Source organism: Eublepharis macularius, chromosome 5, assembly GCF_028583425.1.
Source record: "Eublepharis macularius isolate TG4126 chromosome 5, MPM_Emac_v1.0, whole genome shotgun sequence".
Taxonomy (NCBI): domain Eukaryota; kingdom Metazoa; phylum Chordata; class Lepidosauria; order Squamata; family Eublepharidae; genus Eublepharis; species Eublepharis macularius.
Window position 1 is genome coordinate 171,594,309 of NC_072794.1, and position 20,786 is coordinate 171,615,094.

At 47.2% G+C, this 20,786-nt stretch overlaps 1 protein-coding gene across 1 annotated transcript in view; it reads left to right on the forward strand.

Annotated features, from left to right (window-relative positions):
• The window catches only part of CCM2L (CCM2 like scaffold protein), a 38,039-nt gene extending 22,553 nt beyond the window's left edge, over positions 1-15,486 (forward strand). Inside the window, exons 7-10 of the mRNA XM_054979229.1 lie at positions 5,892-5,955; positions 8,926-9,073; positions 12,745-12,883; positions 14,194-15,486. Of these exons, the coding sequence (XP_054835204.1) occupies positions 5,892-5,955; positions 8,926-9,073; positions 12,745-12,883; positions 14,194-14,480 (638 nt within the window). The 3' untranslated portion in view covers positions 14,481-15,486. The remainder of the gene's footprint in view (positions 1-5,891; positions 5,956-8,925; positions 9,074-12,744; positions 12,884-14,193) is intronic.
• The last annotated feature ends 5,300 nt before the right edge of the window (positions 15,487-20,786 follow it).

The window sequence follows — 20,786 nt, forward strand, 5'->3', positions numbered from 1 at the left end:
CACAGTGGTTAAGTGGTTCAGCTGCAAATCAGCACTCTACTGGTTCGAATCCCACTCCTGCCACGAACTGAGCAGGTGGCCTTGGGTAAGCCCCTCCTCTCCACCCCAGCTCCCCAGCTGCATTGTGGGGATAATAATAACACTAACTTTTTCACCGCTCTGGGTGAGGCACTAATCTGTCTAGAAGAGCGGTATATTAGTGCTGTCACCACTATCGTTGTCGTTGTCGTTGTCGTTGTCGTTGTCGTTGTCGTTGTCGTTGTCGTTGTCGTTGTCGTTATCGTTATCGTTATCGTTATCGTTATCGTTATCGTTATCGTTATCGTTATCGTTATCGTTATCGTTATCGTTATCGTTATCAATCGAAGCAACAGTGGTGGCAGATACCATCAAAAAAAGTTATTTTCAGCTGTATAGCTAATCAGATCTCCAAAGGCCAATCAGAAGCCCTACTGGGCAGGAGCCCCTCTGGCCCCACCCACTTTTGAAAAACACTTGGAAACCACCAGGAAAGGTATCAGCAGGTGCCGCTTTGACCTAAACCGTTGGTCCTGCAAGCCCAGGACTGTCTGCTCTGCCTAGCAGCACTTCTGCAAGGTATGGGAGCCTCCTTCATGCAAAGCAGATGTGTGGCAATTAATCGATGGCCTCCCCCCGAAGTACCAAGCCCGTGGCATTTACAGAATCTCAGAGTTTTAACGTGATCTATTGAACCACTGCCCAGGCTAGCCAGATCTTGACAGACCTCAAAAATTAAGCAGGGTCAGCTTTAGTTAGTACTTAGATAGGAGACTACCAGTCCAGAGTCGCAATAGAGAGGCAGGCAATGGCAAACCACCTGTGTTCACCTCTTGCTTTAAAACCCTATAGGATGGCCATAAGTTGGCTGCAACATGATGGCGCTGAATAATCTGGTTCACTTGCCCCTGTTTTGAAGAAGTTCCTCCTGTACTGAAAATATGCACCAAGGCTGATGCAATTTTAGGCTGCATTAATAGATGCATAGTCCAAATCTACACCATGCCAATCCAATCTCATATGAACTCCAGTGTCAGGTTCTTGACAACATGTTTTAAGAACCGTGGATGCAAATTGGACAAGGTGTTAAGGAGGGCAGCAAAGATGGTTGGAGGTCTGGGAAATAGGAAGAAAAGAACAACTGGGTACTTTTAACTTGGGGAAGAGAAGACCAAGAAGAGACATCATCCTCTTCTTCCAAGGGCTGTCCCAAGGAAGAGGGCAAAGACTTCTTGGTTGCTAGAGAGGGCAAGACTGGCTTTCAGAGCCAAACTACAAGTGATGCCTGACACTAGTTGGACCCTTGTCGGCTTCCCTCAAGTTTTGATGGGAAATGTAGGCAGCTTGGCAGAATGTTGGACAAGTGATGGTTGAAAAGTCCATTGGACAGCAGTCGGAGAGCCAAGCTGCAAGACCAGGACGCCTACATTTCCCAACAAAACTTGAGGGAAGCTGACAAGTGTCCAACCTGTGTCAGGCATCACTTGTAGCTTGGCTCACAGTGACTTCAGATACAGGGAGGGGGTAGGTTTCAGTTGAATATTAAGGAAAGCTTCCTAACAGAGGTTGCAATTTGACAATAGGACTTATTAAGTTCAGTTGGGAACCTTCCTTCTGTGGAGGACTTCAAGCAGAGGTCAGGAGGCTCTAGGGTTGAATTTTCTGCATTGGGCAGGCAGTTGAAGCAGCGAGGGCTAAAGAAACCCCTTCCCCACTAAAGGGTTCTATGGGCCATTCATTTATTCAGCACTGCTCGAGCCATAGAATCCTAAGGCATCATCCAGCCCTTTTATTGCAATCTTGCAGGGGAGACGATTCCACTGGCTTCCCCCACTTAGCCTTCATTGGAGGGGGGGGAAGAGCCTCAAACCTATATAAAGGCTTTGTGTTGCTGGAATTGCATTCAGTGAAAAGGGCCCCCCTTGGTCAATTTTCAATGTATGAACTTAGGTGACAACCAGATGGTTGTACACAGGCCCACCTCAAATGCTATTCTGACCTTAAAATGAGGGCACTCCTTTGAATTCCCTCACCGTATCACCTCCTCACCCGCTCTGTTTAGCCCCAATGTTTGTTTGTATACTGTGGAACCCCCTTCTCTTTGACACCCCTCTTCAGCATTGGGAAAGGATCAGCAGATTTACTTAACTTTCTTTTCTCCCAGCTGAATATCCCAAAAACCTTTAGAAACATAGAAACATAGAGCTGGAAGGTATCCCCAAGGGTCATCTAGTCTAGCCCCCTGCACAATGCAGGAAATTTACAGCACTCCCCCCCCACACACCTCCCCCAGTGACCCTGTTCTATGCCCAGAGGTCCAGAGGGTTAGCCGTGTTAGTCTGTAGTAGCAAAATAGAAAAGTGTCCAGTAGCACCTTTAAGACTAACCAACTTTACTGTACCATAAGCTTTCGATTCAGAGGAGTTAGCCGTGTTAGTCTGTAGTAGCAAAATCAAAAAGAGTCCAGTAGCACCTTTAAGACTAACCAACTTTATTGTAGCATAAGCTTTCAAGAATCACAGTTCTCTTCGTCAGATGCATGGTTTCTTCTTGCCCTCCATAAGCTTTCGAGAATCACAGTTCTATGTATTGTCGAAGGCTTTCACGGCCGGAGAACGATGGTTGTTGTGGGTTTTCCGGGCTGTATTGCCGTGGTCTTGGCATTGTAGTTCCTAACGTTTCGCCAGCAGCTGTGGCTGGCATCTTCAGAGGTGTAGCACCAAAAGACAGAGATCTCTCAGTGCCAAGACCACGGCAATACAGCCCGGAAAACCCACAACAACAATCACAGTTCTCTTTGTCAGATGCCCAGAGGAAGGCCAAAAAACCTTCCGGATCCCCAGCCAATCTGGCCTGGAGGAAAATTCCTTCCTACTCCCAAAGTGATGATCGGCATTACCCTGGGCATGTAAGAAAGGGCCACAAGAGCCTAGCATCGGTTCATCGCTTCGTGCCCTCTTTCAACCAGGTTGGATTTGCATGAGGCACGCTTTATAATTTTTGCGGCTGTCCTCTGAATCCTTTTTACTTGTCCCCGTCCCCTTGAATTGTTGTCATGAGAACGGAGCGCAATATTCCAAATGAGCAGAGCACACCTAAAATAGCATTGGCCTTCTGGACTGCAGGATCACCTTGTTAGCTCATGGATTGAACATTTGTTTGCCAGTTGCGGTGTAAAATTTTGTGCTGGGAGAAAGCTTCGCGATGATTCCCAGATATGCAACACAGCCAGAGAATCCTCCTGCTGGAAGGGGCTGATGAGTCTAACCCCCAGCTGAAGGCAGGAAATCCAAAGCGAGAGCGTTCCCAATGGATGGCTGACTAAACCCTGCTCAGGCACCTCCTATGCAGGAGAGCCCCCACATACCTGCACATAATGGCCAGAGTATGGCAGAAGTCCTACATTACAGGTGTGGAGAAGACATGATGCAAATGTGGTTCTGGGCTGTGTCAACAGAAGTGTAGTGTCCAGTTCACGCAAAGTGATGGTATCGCTCTACTCTGCTCTGGTTAGACCTCACTTAGAGTATTGTGTTGAGTTTTGGGCACCACAATTTCAGAAGGATATAGACAAACTGGAACATGTCCAGAGGAGGGCAACGAAGAAGGTGAGGGGTCTGGAAACCAAGTCCTAGGAGGAAAGGTCGAAGGAGCTCAGTATGTTTAGCCTGGAGAGGAGACGAGTGAGAGGTGATAGGATAACTATCTTCAAGTATTTGAAGGGCTGTCATATAGAGGATGGTGCAGAGTAATTTTCTGTTGCCCCGGAAGTCGGACCAGAACCAACAGGTTGAAATCAAATCTAAAGAGTTTTTGGCTAAACATTAGGAAGAACTTCCTGACAGTTAGAGCAGTCCCTCACTGGAACAGGCTTCCTCAAGAGGTGGTGAGCTGTCCTTCTTTGGAGGTTTTTAAGTAGAGGCTAGATGGCCATCGGACAGCAATGCTGATTCCGTGAACCTAAGCAGATCATGAGAGGGAGGGCAGGAAGGGTTGCACATGAGGGCTTAGTTCTCGTGGCTCCTTCTTACATGCCCAGGGTAAGGCCGATTGCCATCTTGGGGTCAGGCAGCAATTTTCCCCAGACCAATTTGGTTAGGGATCCTGACAGTGTTTTGCCATTTTCTGGGCATGCAGTAAGGGTCACTGGTTGTGTGTGTTGGGGGGTGGGGGGAGTAACTGAATTTCCTGCATTGTGAAAGGGGTTAGACTAGATGACCCTGGAGGTCTGTTCCAGCCCCATGATTCTACAAAAATATTCAGGATGAAAAGGATAACAAGTTTTTGTTTGCATTGTCTTTCCAGTTCTGTAATTCTAGCCCTGCCCTGCTCTGGATAGCCTCAGATCTCAGAAGCTAAGCAGGGTTGGCCTTGGTTAGTAATTGGATGGGAGACCTCCAAGGAAGACCAGGGTTGCAGAGGCAGGCAATGGCAAACCACCTCAGTTAGTCTCTTGCCTTGAAACCCCACCAGGCATCGTCATACGAAAGCTGTGACTTGACAACACTCTCCACCAATCCTAGTCCTACTACATTGCTTGTGGGATGTCTTTGAAGTCTAATTGAATCGGCTTTTTGTATTTTGTAATTGTCCTCGAGTCTCTGTGAGAAAGGCACTCTATAAAGGAAGATGAGCGGCTCTTGCAAATCTCTCCTGCCGAATCAAGATATTTTTTTTTCTCGTTCTGATGGAACACTTCTCACAAACATCGCTTCACTAGCCACCTTGGTCATTATGGAATGGAGGGATATAAAGACTTCAAATAAACAGAATCATTCCCAAGTCACGGACACATGGAGATGTCTTCTAGTGAGCCAGACCTCTGATCTGTCAAGGTCAGGATTGCTTTCTCTGACTGCGAGAGGATCTCCAGGGGTCTCACTTACAACCTAAGAAATCGAACTGGAGACGTTCGTCATGCAAAGAAGATGCTTTGCCCCTGAGCCACGGTCCCTGCTGTCTGGGCTTTTCTAAAGGTGCAACCAGACAAAAACGTAGAGTTCCAAAAGAGTATTTGCGCAGCCGAAAAATTCAAATCATAGACAAGTGGTGTTCTGTTAGCAGATGTAAAAAGTGACTGATAGCAGTGGGGAAAGCATAGCGAGCAGCCCTACCTCCTCTCAAACCCAGGTCCTGGTCAAGCGAACCCAGCACTCCTTCTCCTGTAAGATTCCCTATGGATGCCATTGCTACTCTCCACAAAATATTCCCCAATCCTTCAGAGAGGAAAAGAGTCCAGTAGCACCTTTAAGACTAACCAACTTTATTGTAGCATAAGCTTTCGAGAACCACAGGTCTCTCTGTCAGATGCATCTGATGAAGAGAGCTGTGGTTCTCAAAAGCTTATGTGGTTCTTGAAAGCTTATGCATCAGAGCTGTGGTTCTTGAAAGCTTATGTGGTTCTCGAAAGCTTCGTCAGATGCATCTGACGAAGAGAGCTGTGGTTCTCGAATGCTTATGCTACAATAAAGTTTGTTAGTCTTAAAGGTGTTACTGGACTCTTTACTATTTTGCAACTTCAGACTAACTCCTCTGATTCTAGAAGGTGGGTGAAGTGTTATGATAAGTGTTGCGATGCACGACCAAGGAAAATGCTCGGCTGTGTTGCTGTGGCACAATCGTGTGCCACTCTGCAGCTCCAAATTTCCCCTTGAAAAACCTGGTCCCAACAATTCCTATGGAGGAAAGCCATCATGTCTGGGCTTGAGGGGGGAAATATTTCATCATTATGTGCGTGGCTAAAGTTTCTTGCTTTACGGCCACTGCTTGAATGGCAGAGAACAATACTTTCAGAAGGGGCGAGAAGGTGGGAAAGCATAAACCTTGCTTGTTTGTTTCTTCTCATCCTGCCCTCCTGCGTGGTTTATTCCCAGGCGAGAGCTGCCGGACAGATGGGACATACGCGTACGATGCTGATTTCAGCTGCTGCAGCTCCTTGTAAGTCCTTCTTGGAACAAACGGCGCGTCTGCACTACAGAGTGACTGGACCGGTTTCAACCGACATGCCCTCCTTGCCAATGCCCCCTGGCAATTGCAACTCTGTGAAGCTCTGAGGGGGGGGGTCTCTAGCAGAATTCTCGGCGCCCTCACAAAACTGCGATTCCCAGAGCTCCCCAGGATAAACGAAAGGCAGTGCTAAGCTGGTAGCAGAGACACCTCCCAAAGTGGGATTCTCAAATAGAGACGCTTCATGGAGTGATCACAACATAAGATTGCTGAACTTGAGTTCAGTCACAAATTCAGAACAATGGACACACACACACACACACACACACACAGAGGGCTGAATATGAACATAGGATTCTTATCTCACTACAGTGTCAGGTATGTAGGTAGCTGTGAGCCAAGCTACAAGACACGATGATCACGTGAAGGGAGTCGCAATGCTATCCGGGAAGCTGAGTTTTAAAAGAGATCGGAAGGCTTTGTCAATTGCCCCTCTCTACAGAGCCAGAGAGTTAGCTGCTCAGAAGGTTTATTTCCTCTTTGCCTCCTAGAAGGGGAGGTGAAACTGACAGAGCTTGCCAGAGGTAAAGAGGAAATTAACAAACCCTCTGCGCAGCCATCTCCCTGGTTCCGATCTCTTTTAAAACTCAGCTTCCCAGCTAACATTGCGACTCCTTTCACGTGCTCCTCCTCATGTAACTTGTCTCTTGTAGCTTAGCTATGCATTGGTCTGCAGTAGAAGAGCAAGATTCGAGTCCAGGAGCACCTCAAAGATGAACACGATTTCCTGGGTATGAGCTTTTGAGAGTGAAAGCTCCCTTTGTCAGAAGATGAAGATGTTGTGATAGGTGACTCAGCAGGCCTTGAACATGGGATGTGTGCGTGCTGCATGTGTGTGTGTTACTTTCCTGATAAGCACATTGCTTCTCTTTGCGTAAGGTGGGAACACCTCCCGACTCCTCTCTCTGTGTTTCCATTGAAAGAGTCTCTCTCTCGCCTCGTGGCCTCCAAGCAGAGCAGCGGCATCTACCTCCCTCTCCCCTGCAATGGGGAATTTCCTTCTCACACTCATACAGCCTCGATGCTGAACTAGTCGGCCGTAGTATAGGGAAAGTAATGCTTTAGACTAGGACTCTTTCTTCTACAAGAAAAATTGCTGTAAACGGCACCTATCTCAATAAACTGTAAGTTCTATTTTTCTACAATTTAGTTGCCTGAGGATTAATTACTGCATGTTGGAGAAAATACTTCTGACTGAGTAACTCTGCTACCAAACAAAATATAACTATTTCTAATAGAAGATACCTGACAAAGGGAGCTTTGACTCTGGAAAGCTCATACCCTGGAAATCTTGTTGGTCTTTAAGGTGCTACTGGATTCAGTTTGGTGCAATGGTTAAGGATGGCAGCAGGACTCTAATCTGGAGAGCCAGGTTTGATTCCCCGATTCCCCACTCCTCTGCACGAGGCCAGCTGGGTGACCTTGGGTCAGTCACAGCTTCTCAGAGCTCTCTCAGCCCCACCCACCTCACAGGGTGATTATTGTTGTAGGGATAATAATAGCACACTTTGTAAACTGCTCTGAGTGGGTGTTAAGTTGTTCTAACAGGCAGTATATAAATCAAATGTTGTTATCTCACTACAGATGCTAGTTTTCTGCATTTCCTCCCCTGCTCTAATCAAGTCAATTACACTTTGCATTGTACTTTTGCATCCCTCCCTTCTTTGCAACACCCCTCCCGCCTTCTGCCTGGGATATAAGGGCCCAGGGATCTCCATTCCTACTTGTATCTGATGAAGGAAGTTTTGACTCTTGAAAACTTCTACCTGGAAATCATGTTGGTCTTTCAGGTGCTACAGAGCTCAAATCTCACTTTTCTACAGCAGTCCAACACTGCTACCCACCTGAAATGACCTCCTAAAGTGAATCTCCATTCCTCTTTTCTGGCCATGGCACACTCAGCCTATGTTTCAGGAGGAAGCTAGGGATATTTCAGTGTTGCTTAATTGGTTGCTTGCATTCGTTCTTTTTTAAAAAAAATATTTTGGACTATTAAAAAGTATAAGACTATTAAAAAGGATAAGCCAGGCACTTTTTTTGTAAAAGGTAAAATACTCTCTAGTGCAACACCTTGAGTCATTTCCTAGCTTCAGAGGAGTGAGCCGTGTTAGTCTGTAGCTGCAAAATAGTAAAGAGTCCAGTAGCCCCTTTAAGACTAACCAACTTCATTGTAGCATAAGCATTTGAGAACCACAGCTCTCTTCGGCAGATGCATCATGACGAAGAGAGCTGTGGTTCTTGAAAGCTTATGCTTCAATAAAGTTGGTTAGTCGTAAAGGGGCTACTGGACTCCTTACTATTCCCTAGCTTGTTATTGCCTAACCAGACTGGCAGCAGCTCTCCAAGGTATCTAAGAAGGGCTTTTTTTGGCATGCTTTACTGCTAATCTCTGCCCCCTTGGCAGCACCGGTTTGGTGTAGTGGTTAAGAGCGGCAGGACTCTAATCTGGAGAGCCGGGTTTTCTTCCCCACTCCTCCCCTTGAAGCCAGCTGGGTGACCTTGGGTCAGTCACTTAAGAGCGGCAGGACTCTAATCTGGAGAGCCGGGTTTGATTCCCCACTCCTCCGCTTGAAGCCAGCTGGGTGACTTTGGGTCAGTCACAGCTTTCTCTGAGCTCTCTCAGCCCCACCCACCTCACAGGGTGATTGTTGTGGGGATAATAATGACATACTTTGTAAACCACTTTGAGTGGGCGTTAATTTGTCCTGAAGGGTGGTATATAAATCGAATGTTGTTGTTGTTGTTGTTGTTGTTTCCAAACCAGAGAGTGAGACCTCCCATCAGCCCTCCAGTATCTTCATTTTGAGGAATGGAGGCTGGAGGAGAAGGGAGCTGTGTTGGCCAAAGTGGGCGGCAGGCTAGAGTTGGACATATCACTCACCCCCTTCCTTCTTCGTGCAGCGACGGCTCTCACGACACTTTCGAGGCCTACCGCAGTGGCGGCTCTTCCCCCTCGTTCCGCCAGTCGCACCACAGCCTGGCGACAGCCTGCAGTGGGAGCGACCAGAGCAGCGCAGGACTGGAGCAACTGCAGGACTACATGATCACGGTGAGTCGGGGCGGTGGTGGTTCGTTCTTTGGTGCGCCTGGCTCATGCAAAAGCGTTTGTGACCTCCCTTGGTAGTAATTCGCTTTGGGCCATTTGCTTGGCGTGCGCATAATGCATTTCAGGCTTTTTTCAAACATTATCTTGGTTGTCAGTGCAAAACCCTTGTAAGGTGGTGGGGGAGATTCAAACATTGCAACTGACAGTGGGGGGAAGGCTGAAATTACAATGGCTCGCCCAGAGATGCCAGGTGAATTCATTGCTTAGGTGAGATTCAAAGCAGGGGTTTCCTCTCTAATTTATTTATTTATTCACAATGGAGACCCAAACAGGCTTACGCTGTACTCCCCACCTTCATTTTATTCTCACAACAACCCTGTGGGGTAGGTTAGGCTGAGAGTGTGTGACTGGCCCAAAGTCGTCCCACGAGCTTCCACGGTTGAGGGAAGATTCGAACCTGGATCTCCCATATCCTGGTCTGACATCATAACAGATTGCTCCAGGAAAAATGCATTGTGTTTCTGCTTATGGCAAACCACATTCTGCATTAATACTTAGGCTTTTAAGAATGTTCAATACTTGCGCTTTGTTCAGACCCGAGCTTTGTTTCAAATTGCTGCAGTCCCAGTCCTATCACATTGCTTATTAGATATATCATCCTCTCGGTTTGCATTGCATAAGCCACCATGAGTCTTCGCCAATGCAGCGGCTGGCTCCGGAGCAGCTCCTCAGGGGCAGGCAGCCCGCTGGATGCAGGGCGCCCTGGGAGAAAGCAGCTGTTGCCCGCTCCCGAATGGTCTTTGGGGGCCCTCGCCTCGGGCGGGCTTGTACTTGGAAGAAAGATTTACGGTGGCTGCTGCTGCTGGTTTCCTCCGGCTCTTCAGCCAGCGAGGGGAGCCTGAATCTGGCAGGCAGCGAGCAGTGGCAGAAGGAGCTGCTGAGGCTGACACCACGGCCACTGCTACTCCTCCATCCATTCTCACCGAGAGGGGAAGGCGTCTCCAACTACACCTCCCAGGTAAACTTGCGCAAACCCACCCCGTGTACTGCGTCTCTTGTAATTTGGCTCTCAGTGAGTAAGACAGACAATAAATAATGTAAAATAAAATAAATACACGACTGTGGACCAGTCTTGGCCCTATCCAACAAGAGCTACCTGCCTCTTCTGCGGAACAAGCTCTCCCCTGCTGGGGAGCGACCTTGAACGGTTGCCGTCCGACATTATCAGCAGCCGAGCATATTGCTCCTGGGGGCAAGAGGCACGGTGTTACGAGGCAGTGCCCTGGCCACAGTCTGCAGCCCCTGTTTAGTATTCACTGCCTGCCACGTGCTGTGCCAGAGAACATAGAAATGTTATGGCTTCTCCGTCCACACGTCTTAGAGAGAAGCCACGTGCTCAGAAGAATCAAGGAATTCAGCTTTTGCTGTGTTGTACTATTTCAGTCGGGCGTGTGTGTGTGTGTGTGTGATGTTTGAATACTCTCCGTATACCAGGTTGGTTCCACGTTGGGGAACAGTGCCGTAATTGCTGCCATATTGCAGCAATTCCATACGGTGTTGTGAACAATCTGCTGTTTTCCCATTCTTTCAGAGCTGCATTCCTGCTTTTCCTTCGGCTCGTTTTCTGGATTAAGAGGGCAGAATAAAAGTGCAGTCTTGGTTGTATGGATTGGCTTTGCGCTCTTCTTCTGCAGTACCCTGACGTGGCTGCCCTTTTGTGGCTCTAGCGGGGGTGAAGCAAGAGGCAACCATGATCCGCTTGACGGTCATTTCTTTCCTGTTGAAGGACTTCCTCCTTCGTCCTCTGAGCGTTGCCAGTTTAATCGACACCTTACCAGATGGGTGCTAGAATGACAAAGAATGGGCGTGAATTGAGATATTGCTTTGTAATGTGTTCGCAAAAAGTCCACGAGGGAAGCAGGGATGGGCTTGGAAATAAAGTGATAGTGTGCAATGACAGTGTGCAATGTGCAATGATAGTGTGCAATGACGGGACAGCACAAGTCAGTTCTTTAAAAAGAATACCCCTTGTGGTGTGCAGAAGCACTGCAGATAGTGATGCTTTTTAATGTGGCATAGAATCAGAGAATCATAGGGTTGGAAGGTACCTCAAGGGTCATCTAGTCCAACCCCCTGTACTGTGCAGGAAATTCACAACTACCTCCCTCCACACCCCCAGTGACCCCTGCTCCATGCCTAGAAGATGGCAAAATGCCATCAGGATCCCTACCCAAACTGGCCTGGGGAAAATTGCTTCTTGACCCCAATGTGGCGATCGGCATTACCCTGGGCGTGTAAGAAGGGGCCACAAGAACTAAGCCCTGATGCAACCCTTCCTGCCCTCCCTCTCATGATCAGGCCAGCAGGTTCACAGAATCAGCATTGCTGTCAGATGGCCATCTAGCCTCTGCTTAAAAGCTTTGGAAGAAGGAGAGCCCACCACCTCTCAAGGAATCCTGTTCCACCAAGGGACTGCTCTAACTGTCAGGAAGTTGTATTGTCGAAGGCTTTCACGGCCGGAGAACGATGGTTGTTGTGGATTTTCCGGGCTCTATAGCCGTGGTCTTGGCATTGTAGTTCCTGACGTTTCGCCAGGTAGATATAAATTACCTGCCAACATATTCTCCACACTGTGACACTGAGAGATCTCTGTCTTTTGGTGCTACACCTCTGAAGATGCCAGCCACAGCTGCTGGCGAAACGTCAGGAACTACAATGCCAAGACCACGGCAATACAGCCCGGAAAACCCACAACAACCATTGTCAGGAAGTTCTTCCTAAAGTTTGGGGAGTTGGCAGAGTTTTCAGAGATGTGGTCATTCCACAAACTACGTTGTTCAGGAGGGTATTTTTACAAAGACCTGAATGTAAAAGAATGATTCCGGAAGACACGTTTATAAAGAGGACTGTTGTCTGTGCCTCTGTGTACAGAACGTATTATCTGGTTGTTGTATGTGTTCTTCTGCTCTAACTGCATTCTTTTCTACTTTTGTAATTACATTTTCTGCATTACTTACGGTTGCCAACTCTAGGTTAGGAAATTCCTAGAGATTTGGGGGTGGGGCCTGGGAGGGTTTGTGGAGCAGAGGGACCTCAGCATAGTATAATGCCATAGAGTCCACCCTTCAAAGGAGTCACTTTTTCCAGGGGGACTGATCTCTGTTGTTTGGAGATCAGTTGTAATCCCAGGAGGATCTCCAGCCCCCCCCCCCCCGCCCCGAGGTTGGCAACTCTCCTTGACATATCATGTGTGATACTCTTTTTGTATTCTTTCTAAGTTTTGTAATCCTGGTCATACCACTTATCAGATCTCCTATGCTATTTGACTGAATTGTTTTACACCATGTAATAATCCACGCTGAGTCTTGATGAGAAAGACGGACTATTAATAAAAGTAAATAAATATACAAATGAGATGCTGACCAGCAAAACATGCATCCAACAAGGATTTAGAAAGGAACTAGAAAAGTTTAGCTTTGGGACACATGATATGGAAAATAAATTATTGTTTCTCTTTTTGCCTTTGGAAAAGAAAAGCTTAGGCATCACAGAAACACCCAGAGATCATTTTGCAAACAAAGGAAAGAGGAAGGAAGTCAAGGGGGAGGAGAACTCGGTCACCTGCTTTTGACTCTGGACTAACCTTCTTGGGACCTTTTTCTCTCTGCCCACAGCTGAGAAACAAGCTGACCCCACAAGAAATCCAACAATTTGCCTTATTGCTTCGGGAATACCGAATGGGCTTGGCCGTGGAAGCCTACTGTGCCGGACTCCTCCAGCTCTATGGAGACAAACGGAAGTTTCTTCTCTTGGGTAAATGGATAAAACGTTCTAAGGGGAGGGGGAGTCATAGCTCCAGGTTGGAGCTGGAGGTATAGCTTCCATAAGCCTGCAGCAGCCGGGCGAACCCCACCCTCCTACCTGTTTTTGTGGCGGGGCACAAGATCAGCCAGCAGGCATCAGGCAGAGATTTAGGGATTTCCAAGCCAAACTGGATACCAAGGAGGGACACGTGTGGTGCTTTGATTCTTGTTCCCACACACCTGCCTCCAAACCCTACCTCAAACCTCAGAACTGCCTCTCATTGGTGGTAGCCAAGTTAGTAGATGTAGCACCTAAGGAATAATGCATTCTTTTTTTGTTTATTTGTTTGATTGCTTTTGATCCACAATGCAACAGAAAGTTTTGTGGTCACCCTGCACTTGTAGTTAAAGCTCCCACTTGGTGTGTTTAAAACCCAAACCTACTCCCCAGTTATCTTCATGACCCTCATACACAGAGTCTCTATATATGAGACATCTTAATCAAGGAGGCTCAAGTGTAGGGAGACGCAATGTTAACCGAGAAGTGTAGTTTAAAAAAACAGAGGAGGTGGTGATCGCTCCTCAGAGGGTTTGTTAATTTCATCTTCAGCTCCCTGAAGGCTCTGTCAATTTTGCTTGCTTGAGGAGGTGAAGATGAAATTAACGAACCCTCTGAGGATAGATCTCCTCTGGCTCTGTCTTTTTAAATTACCCTCCTCTAGAGAGGTGAAATTGACAGAGCCTTCAGGCAGGGAAAGATGAAATTAACAAATCCTCTGAGGAGCAATCTCTGCCTGCTCTGTCTTTTAAAACTACGCTTCACAGCTAACATTGCACCTCCCTACCCTTTCGCATCTCCGTGTAAGATGTCTCGTGTAGAGATACTCTGTCACATTATCTTAGCAATCATAGGGACTGGAGTTCTCCAGTTTGGTGTAGTGGTTAAGAGCACAGGACTCTGATCTGGAGAGCTGGGTTTGATTCCCCACTCCTCCGCTTGAAGCCAGCTGGGTGACCTTGGGCGAGTAACAGCTCTTTCAGGGATCTCTCAGGCCCACCCACCTCACAGAGTGATTGTTGTGGGGATAATAATAACACACTTACTAAACTGCTTAAGCATTAAGTTGTCCTGAAGGGCAGTATATAAATCGAATGTTGTTGTTGTTGTTGTTGTTGTTGTTGTTGTTGTTGTTGTTGTTAATGGGACTTTGAGAAAGCCAAATTCTGTACATTCTGTCCTTATGCAAAATTCCAGATTACACACTGCCCTAACCATACCTCTTGTCACCACTTTCCCTTGCCATCCCTCTCCTCTGTCAGGCATGCGGCCGTTCATCCCCGATCAGGATATCGGCTACTTTGAGAGCTTCCTGGAGAACATCGGCATCCGAGAGGGAGGGATCCTGACCGACAGCTTTGGGCGCATCAAGCGGAGCATGAGCAACACCTCTGCCTCGGCCGTGCGCAGCTACGACAGCTGGTCCCTGCGCTCTGATTCGGAGTCCTTCAACCGCATGATTACGGATATCACTCATGACATCGAGGCCCTTGCACGGGATGAGGAGGAGGAAGAGGACGATACGGATGATGACGATAACTATCTGTGAGGACGCGGCCCGAGGAGGAGGAGAACTGGCCCAAGCTGTGGAGGGGCTGGCGACAGCTCTGTGGATCTGTCTACCGAGAAGACAAGTGCAGGGAAACAGATGAGTCAGTCTGTCCATGCTGCGGGCATATACCAGCTGCCCCTTCCTCTTCTTCCACCCACCCACCCACCCACACATATGGAGCTGCCTTAGGCAGAGTCAGACCCTCAGCCCATCAAGGTCAGTCTGATGGACAGCAGCTCTTCAGGGTCTCAGGTGGAGGTCTTTCACATCACATGGTCCTTTAGCTGGAGATGCTAGGATTGCACATGGCACCTTCTGCACGCCAAGCAGAGGCTCTTCCACACAGCCATGACCCCTCCCACTTTTGAAACTGCTTTCCCATCTGTCCCAGCTCTGATCTGCTCTCTCTCTTTCTGCAGCTCAGGTGCCTCCGCCAGTCACCTGGACTCACCTTTGTAGCATTCATCTGGATGTCAGCAAAAACAAACTAGGTTCTAGTGACACCTTAAGACGAACAATTTACGTATTTATATAGCACGAGCTCTAGTGAAATAGACCTCCCTTCATCAGATGTAGTGGGTCCTCATTAGGCAGGCATTTATATGAGATTATGAAAATCAAAGAAACAGTAGAATGCAAAGGCCGTGAAATGGCTACCTATCAGTTACCATGCTCAGTTCAAGGTATTGGTTATTACATACAAAGCTCTTCACAGCCTTGGTCCGGCATACCTACAGGACCGCCTCCCTGCCTATGTCCCTCCACGGCAGCTTCGCTCATCTGAACAGGGTCTCCTGCAGGTGCCACCCAGCAAATGGGTGAAATCAACAGCAGCCTGTACATGGACTTTCTCTGTGGTGGCCCCTACCCTGTGGAACGGCCTGCCTGAGGAGGTCAGGAGAGCCCCCACTCTTCTGGCTTTCTGCAAGCAATGCAAAAACTGTGGTTGTTGTGGGTTTTCCGGGCTGTATTGCCGTGGTCTTGGCATTGTAGTTCCTGACGTTTCGCCAGCAGCTGTGGCTGGCATCTTCAGAGGTGTAGCACCGAAAGACAGAGATCTCTCTTTGGTGCTACACTTCTGAAGATGCCAGCCACAGCTGCTGGCGAAACGTCAGGAACTACAATGCCAAGACCACGGCAATACAGCCCGGAAAACCCACAACAACCATCTTTCTCCGGCCGTGAAAGCCTTCGACAATACAATGCAAAAACTAATTATTCAAAAAGGCTTTTTAGTCAGATAGGAGGGCTGCATTGTAGGGAGGGGGTCTCAGATGCTTTGCTAAGGAGTTAGGAACCATAGACTTGACTGCTATGTTGCCTTATGTACTATCTGTTGCTTTAAATATGTGCTCCTATGAGCTACCTGTGCTTCATGTGGTCTAATGTCAGTCCTAGAATTGCTTATGCTCTGTTTCAGCATTTCTTCAACTCTGTATTGTATTGTTGCTAATGCAATGTCTCTGTAAACTTGTATTTATTAACCCTGTGGCATTGTTTATGGAAATGTCCTCGATATTGACTGTACTAATCTCACACTGTGTAATCCGCCTTGAGTCTCAGTGAGAAAGACGGACTATAAATGACATAAGTAAATACAATAATAAAATGCAGGAAGCGCAGGGTGGGATGTAATGAAGTAAAAAGTGAAATAAAATCAAGAAAAGTACAGAGGCTGTTCTCAGCAGTAGAAACCGATGATCGTGTGATCTTCCTAGATCACCTGCAATTGTGGCTTCCCAAGCCCTTGCCGAGTCCTTGGAAGATGGATGAATTCCATCCATAGCCACTCAGGCAGTTCTGTTATGTGATATTATCAGCTATACCCTCTTGGGGTTCGTTCACCATCCTCCAGTGTGATTTATGCCATCGTGTGTCAACAATGCTGGAGGAACAGGGCAGGGACATAATTTTGATGCTAAAGAACTTCAAAGGGGGATTCTCATGTGAAACTACTGAATTAATTCATCTACAAAAGTTTGACACCATCTCCCAGGGCTTAACAGGGACCTAGAGGTCCTCCATCATTATAGGTGTTAAGAAGCTTAGCGAAACTAAAAAGATTATATTATCACCAATTAATTGCTATTGTGAATGGTCTCTGTAGTTTTCTTGATTACATTTGAAATTTACATAATTACTTCTTGCGTTTCTCTTTCACCCAGGGGTTATTTTATTCAAATTTGCTTTGTTTTCTAATTCTATAATTCAAGTACTATGGTATTGTCTATAGGATGTTATGTGCTGTCTCATTGAATCGTTTTCTTATTTTGTACTCTGCCTTGAATCTCGGGGGGGGGGGAAGGTGGGCTATGATAACATGAATAAGTAAGCAAACATTTCTTCACATACTTTGGTGTCGTGAGAACTACAGATGTGGTGTTTCCAGAAATGTTGAAGTCATGGCAGAGGTGGAGATTTGGCGGCGGGGGTGGGGGAGGTCCAGAAAAAAATGACATTTAGGGGGAAATTTAAATATATGTATGGACTTTTCTTATTATGATGAAATAAAACACATCAGTTATGACTTAGCAAGCATATAAAATTGTACTATTTGGCATTCTGTATCAAATTTAAAGATATAAATGCCTGATTTGGCTATCAAGATCAAGTTTATAAAACTGAATAGACGGAACTCTTCAGAAGTTTACTATCATTGTACACGTTAAAGCATATTAATTGTGAACAATAGAATCATAGAATCATAGGGTTGGAAGGGTACACCAAGGTCATCTAGTCCAACCCCCTGCACAATGCAGGAAATTCACAAATACCCCCCCACACACACACACATACGGTGACCCTTGCTCTATGCCTGGAAGATGGCAAAACACTGTCAGGATCCCAATAAGTCCCACTTGTACAATAAATATATTGTTGAACATGTGCTGTATAAGGCTACAGAATACACAGAAATACTTCTCTAACATTGTAGATTGTCCTGCGTAAAAATTTTAATACTGCATATTCTGAGGGAATGAAAAATCATCTTTAAAAGCATGTTACTTATTGATGTATTGTCGAAGGCTTTCATGGCCGGAGAACAATGGTTGTTGTGGGTTTTCCGGGTTGTATTGCCGTGGTCTTGGCATTGTAGTTCCTGACGTTTCCAACATCTTTTCCACACTGTGACACTGAGAGATCTCTGTCTTTCGGTGCTACACCTCTGAAGATGCCAGCCACAGCTGCTGGCGAAACGTCAGGAACTGCAATGCCAAGACCACGGCAATACAGCCCGGAAAACCCACAACAACCATGTTACTTATTCTTGAAAAGAGAATATTTCTATCTTTGCTATTGGAAACACTGGGGCGGGGTCCTCAAGAACAGATGGGGGAAATATATATTTTTTTTAAAAAAAATGGGCAAGGGATCCGGTAGGCTTTATCTTCTCTAGTGAAGACCCTCTTTATGCATCTGTGGTCTCTTCCAAGAACACTGCAGTGGAGAAAATCTGCCATCTGCTGGTGGCCAGGAGAACATGCAATGAGAGTGGATACATACTGGTTAAAGAAACAGCCCAGTATCAGAACCCATTCGGGTCGCCGGCTCCTGATTGGGAAATTCCTAGAGCAGAGCTTGTTTCCAGCCCAAAGAGACTTCTACTGACATAAGAGGCCTTGCTCCAGCGTAAAGCTCTTTGAACCAGGGGAAAGAAAGCCTGTTAGCAGAATGTGTCCGTGGGATCCACACCACTGTGTGGCGTTGAATTACAGGGCTGTATTGGCAAACTTACTTCCCAGCATCATCCTTTTAATTCACCTGGTGCAACTGTGGATAGTACAGATCGTGGTCAGCTGAGAGCAGAGGGTGTTTGCAGCGGGTGAATCGTACTTCTCTGTAGCCATAGAATCACAGAGTTAGAAGGGGCCATACAGACCATCTAGTCCAACCCCCTGCCCAGTGCAGGATCAGCCTAAAGCATCTCTGACAAGTATTCATCCAGCCTCTTCTTGAAAACTTCCAGTGAGGGGGAGCTCACCACCTCCCTAGGCAGCTGGCTGCTTGGATGGCTTGGGTTAACAAAGCTGGTTTGAGGCCGGTTTTCCAGTTTCTGCTCCCACTGAAAATAAAAATGCCATTATACATGGGTGAAAGGGGTACCTTGGGTGCACCTTCCTTCCCTTTTGCAGTTGCATGGTTGTGTCAATTAAGAAAGGAGTGGGGGGTGAAGGAAGCAGGGACACAGGAAGAAAAGCGTTTCTGGTGGCTGCTACTAGTATTGGCCAAAGTGTAGGAGCTCAGAGTGAGAGACGGGAGACCTGTCCGCCTATAATGAGGCACTAGATAGCCAGCATCATACACTATCTCTGCGCTGACAGTGTTACTCTAGGCAGTGTTGCGTATTGGTTACAGGGTTAGACTACATTTGGGAGAGCCGTGTTCAAACCCCAAGTTGCAGTAGCATAGTGGTTAAGCGGTTGGACTGCAAATCAGCAATCTGCTGGTTCTACTTCCACTACTGCCATGAGCCACTCCTCTCAGCCCAGCTCCCCACTGACTTTGTTCACTGCTCTGAGTGGGGCATTGATCTGTCTAGAAGAGCAGTATATAAGCACACTATTGTTATTATTATGAAACTCACTGTGTTCTCTACATGCCCGGGCGCTCACGCACACTTTGCTCTGAGCTGAGATGGGCCCCAAACTGACCCAATTTGGCCCATTTGGGCCCCATGCGAAGTGCGGAAGCACTTCCAGGGCAGCATGATGTCACAGCACCATGGCAGCGCGTCCAAGAGACCTGTTCCCTCACCTTTACCTCCTGCCAGCCAGGTGAGTGGTGACGGGAGGCAGAGGGTGGGAACGGGGGATCCTCTGCCCCACTGGGGGAATGGCAACCCTATGTGTTAAATTGCATTGCAGAACAGAAGTGCTGGAAACAGAACGCAGTAGGAGTAGTATGTATTGGGTAGAGCAGGGCTTTTTTTCAGCTGGAACATGGTGGAACGGAGTTCCGGCACCTCTTGAAAATGGTCACATGGCTGGTGGCCCCGCCGCCTGATCTCCAGACAGAGGGGAGTTGAGATTGCCCTCCGTGCCGGTCGATGGTGCGGAGGGCAATCTCAACTCCCCTCTGTCTGGAGATCAGGGGTCGAGGCCACCAGCCATGTGACCATTTTCTCGAAGGGCAACCCACTGAGTTCCACCACCTCTTTTCCCAGAAAAAAAGCTCTGGGGTAGAGTGATGGACTAAGACCTGGGAGAGCTGGGATCAGTTTCCTGCTCTGCCATGGAAGCTTGCCGGATGACCTTGGACAGGTCATGTACTCTCAGCCTTACCTACTTCACAGGATTGTTGTGAGGGAAAATGAAGGAGAATGATGTAGGCTGATTTGGGCTCCCTTGGGGGGAAAGGCAGGATATAAATGAAGTAGCCAGTTTGGTGTAGTGGATAAGAGCAGCAGGACTCTAATCTGGAGAGCCAGGTTTGATTCCCCACTTCTCTGCTTGAAGCCAGCTGGGTTACCTTGGGTCAGTCACAGCTCCCTCAGAGCTCTCTCAGCCCCACACACCTCACAGGGTGTTTGTTGTGGGGATAATAATGACATACTTTGTAAACCGCTCTGAGTGGGTGTTAAGTCATCCTGAAGGGTGGTATATAAATCAAATATATTATTATTATTATTATTATTATTATTAAGAAAAACAAACAAACAGTAAATGATCCAAGAAATGTTCAAAGAAGAATGAATCAGAATAGTGTGCATAAACTTGTAAGGAAGAGTGACTACTTTTGTAGTGAGCTAACCACCCCCCAAAATCACTACTGAGTCCCAGTCGGACAGGGTCAGATCTGATTTGCCTTCTTCTCCAGTGCTTCTACTGCGGTACCAGAACCTTTGCGTCTATTATTGTCCATTAGAGTTGAAATGCCCCCTTCCCGCGGTTTTCTGGGTGTTTCCATTTGTCGTTGTCTGCCCTACCTCTTCTTTCTTCTCTTGCTCTGAGAGTTGCAGTCTGCAGTTTTCAGGTCGCAGAGCTGCGCTTTACCAACATCACCTTGATGTAGAATTTCAGTGTGTGTGTTTTTTTAAAAGCAATTATAGACCTAATCATAATGATTGCCTTTCCTGATCGTTAGAATTTAGAGACACTTCCTTAAGAGCGGTTGCGCTAGAGAGGCAGCAATCACAAAGAGCCCTGCTCAGAAACTGGAAACAGCTGATTCAGCAGCCGCCTCTCTGGCACCGAATTGTCTACCGGCAATAAACTCCTTTTCTCATTCATGAGCTTAATGTACCTAAGGATTCTAGACATGCGTCTCCTGAAAGTGTGTAGGAATGACCTCATCGTCCCAGGC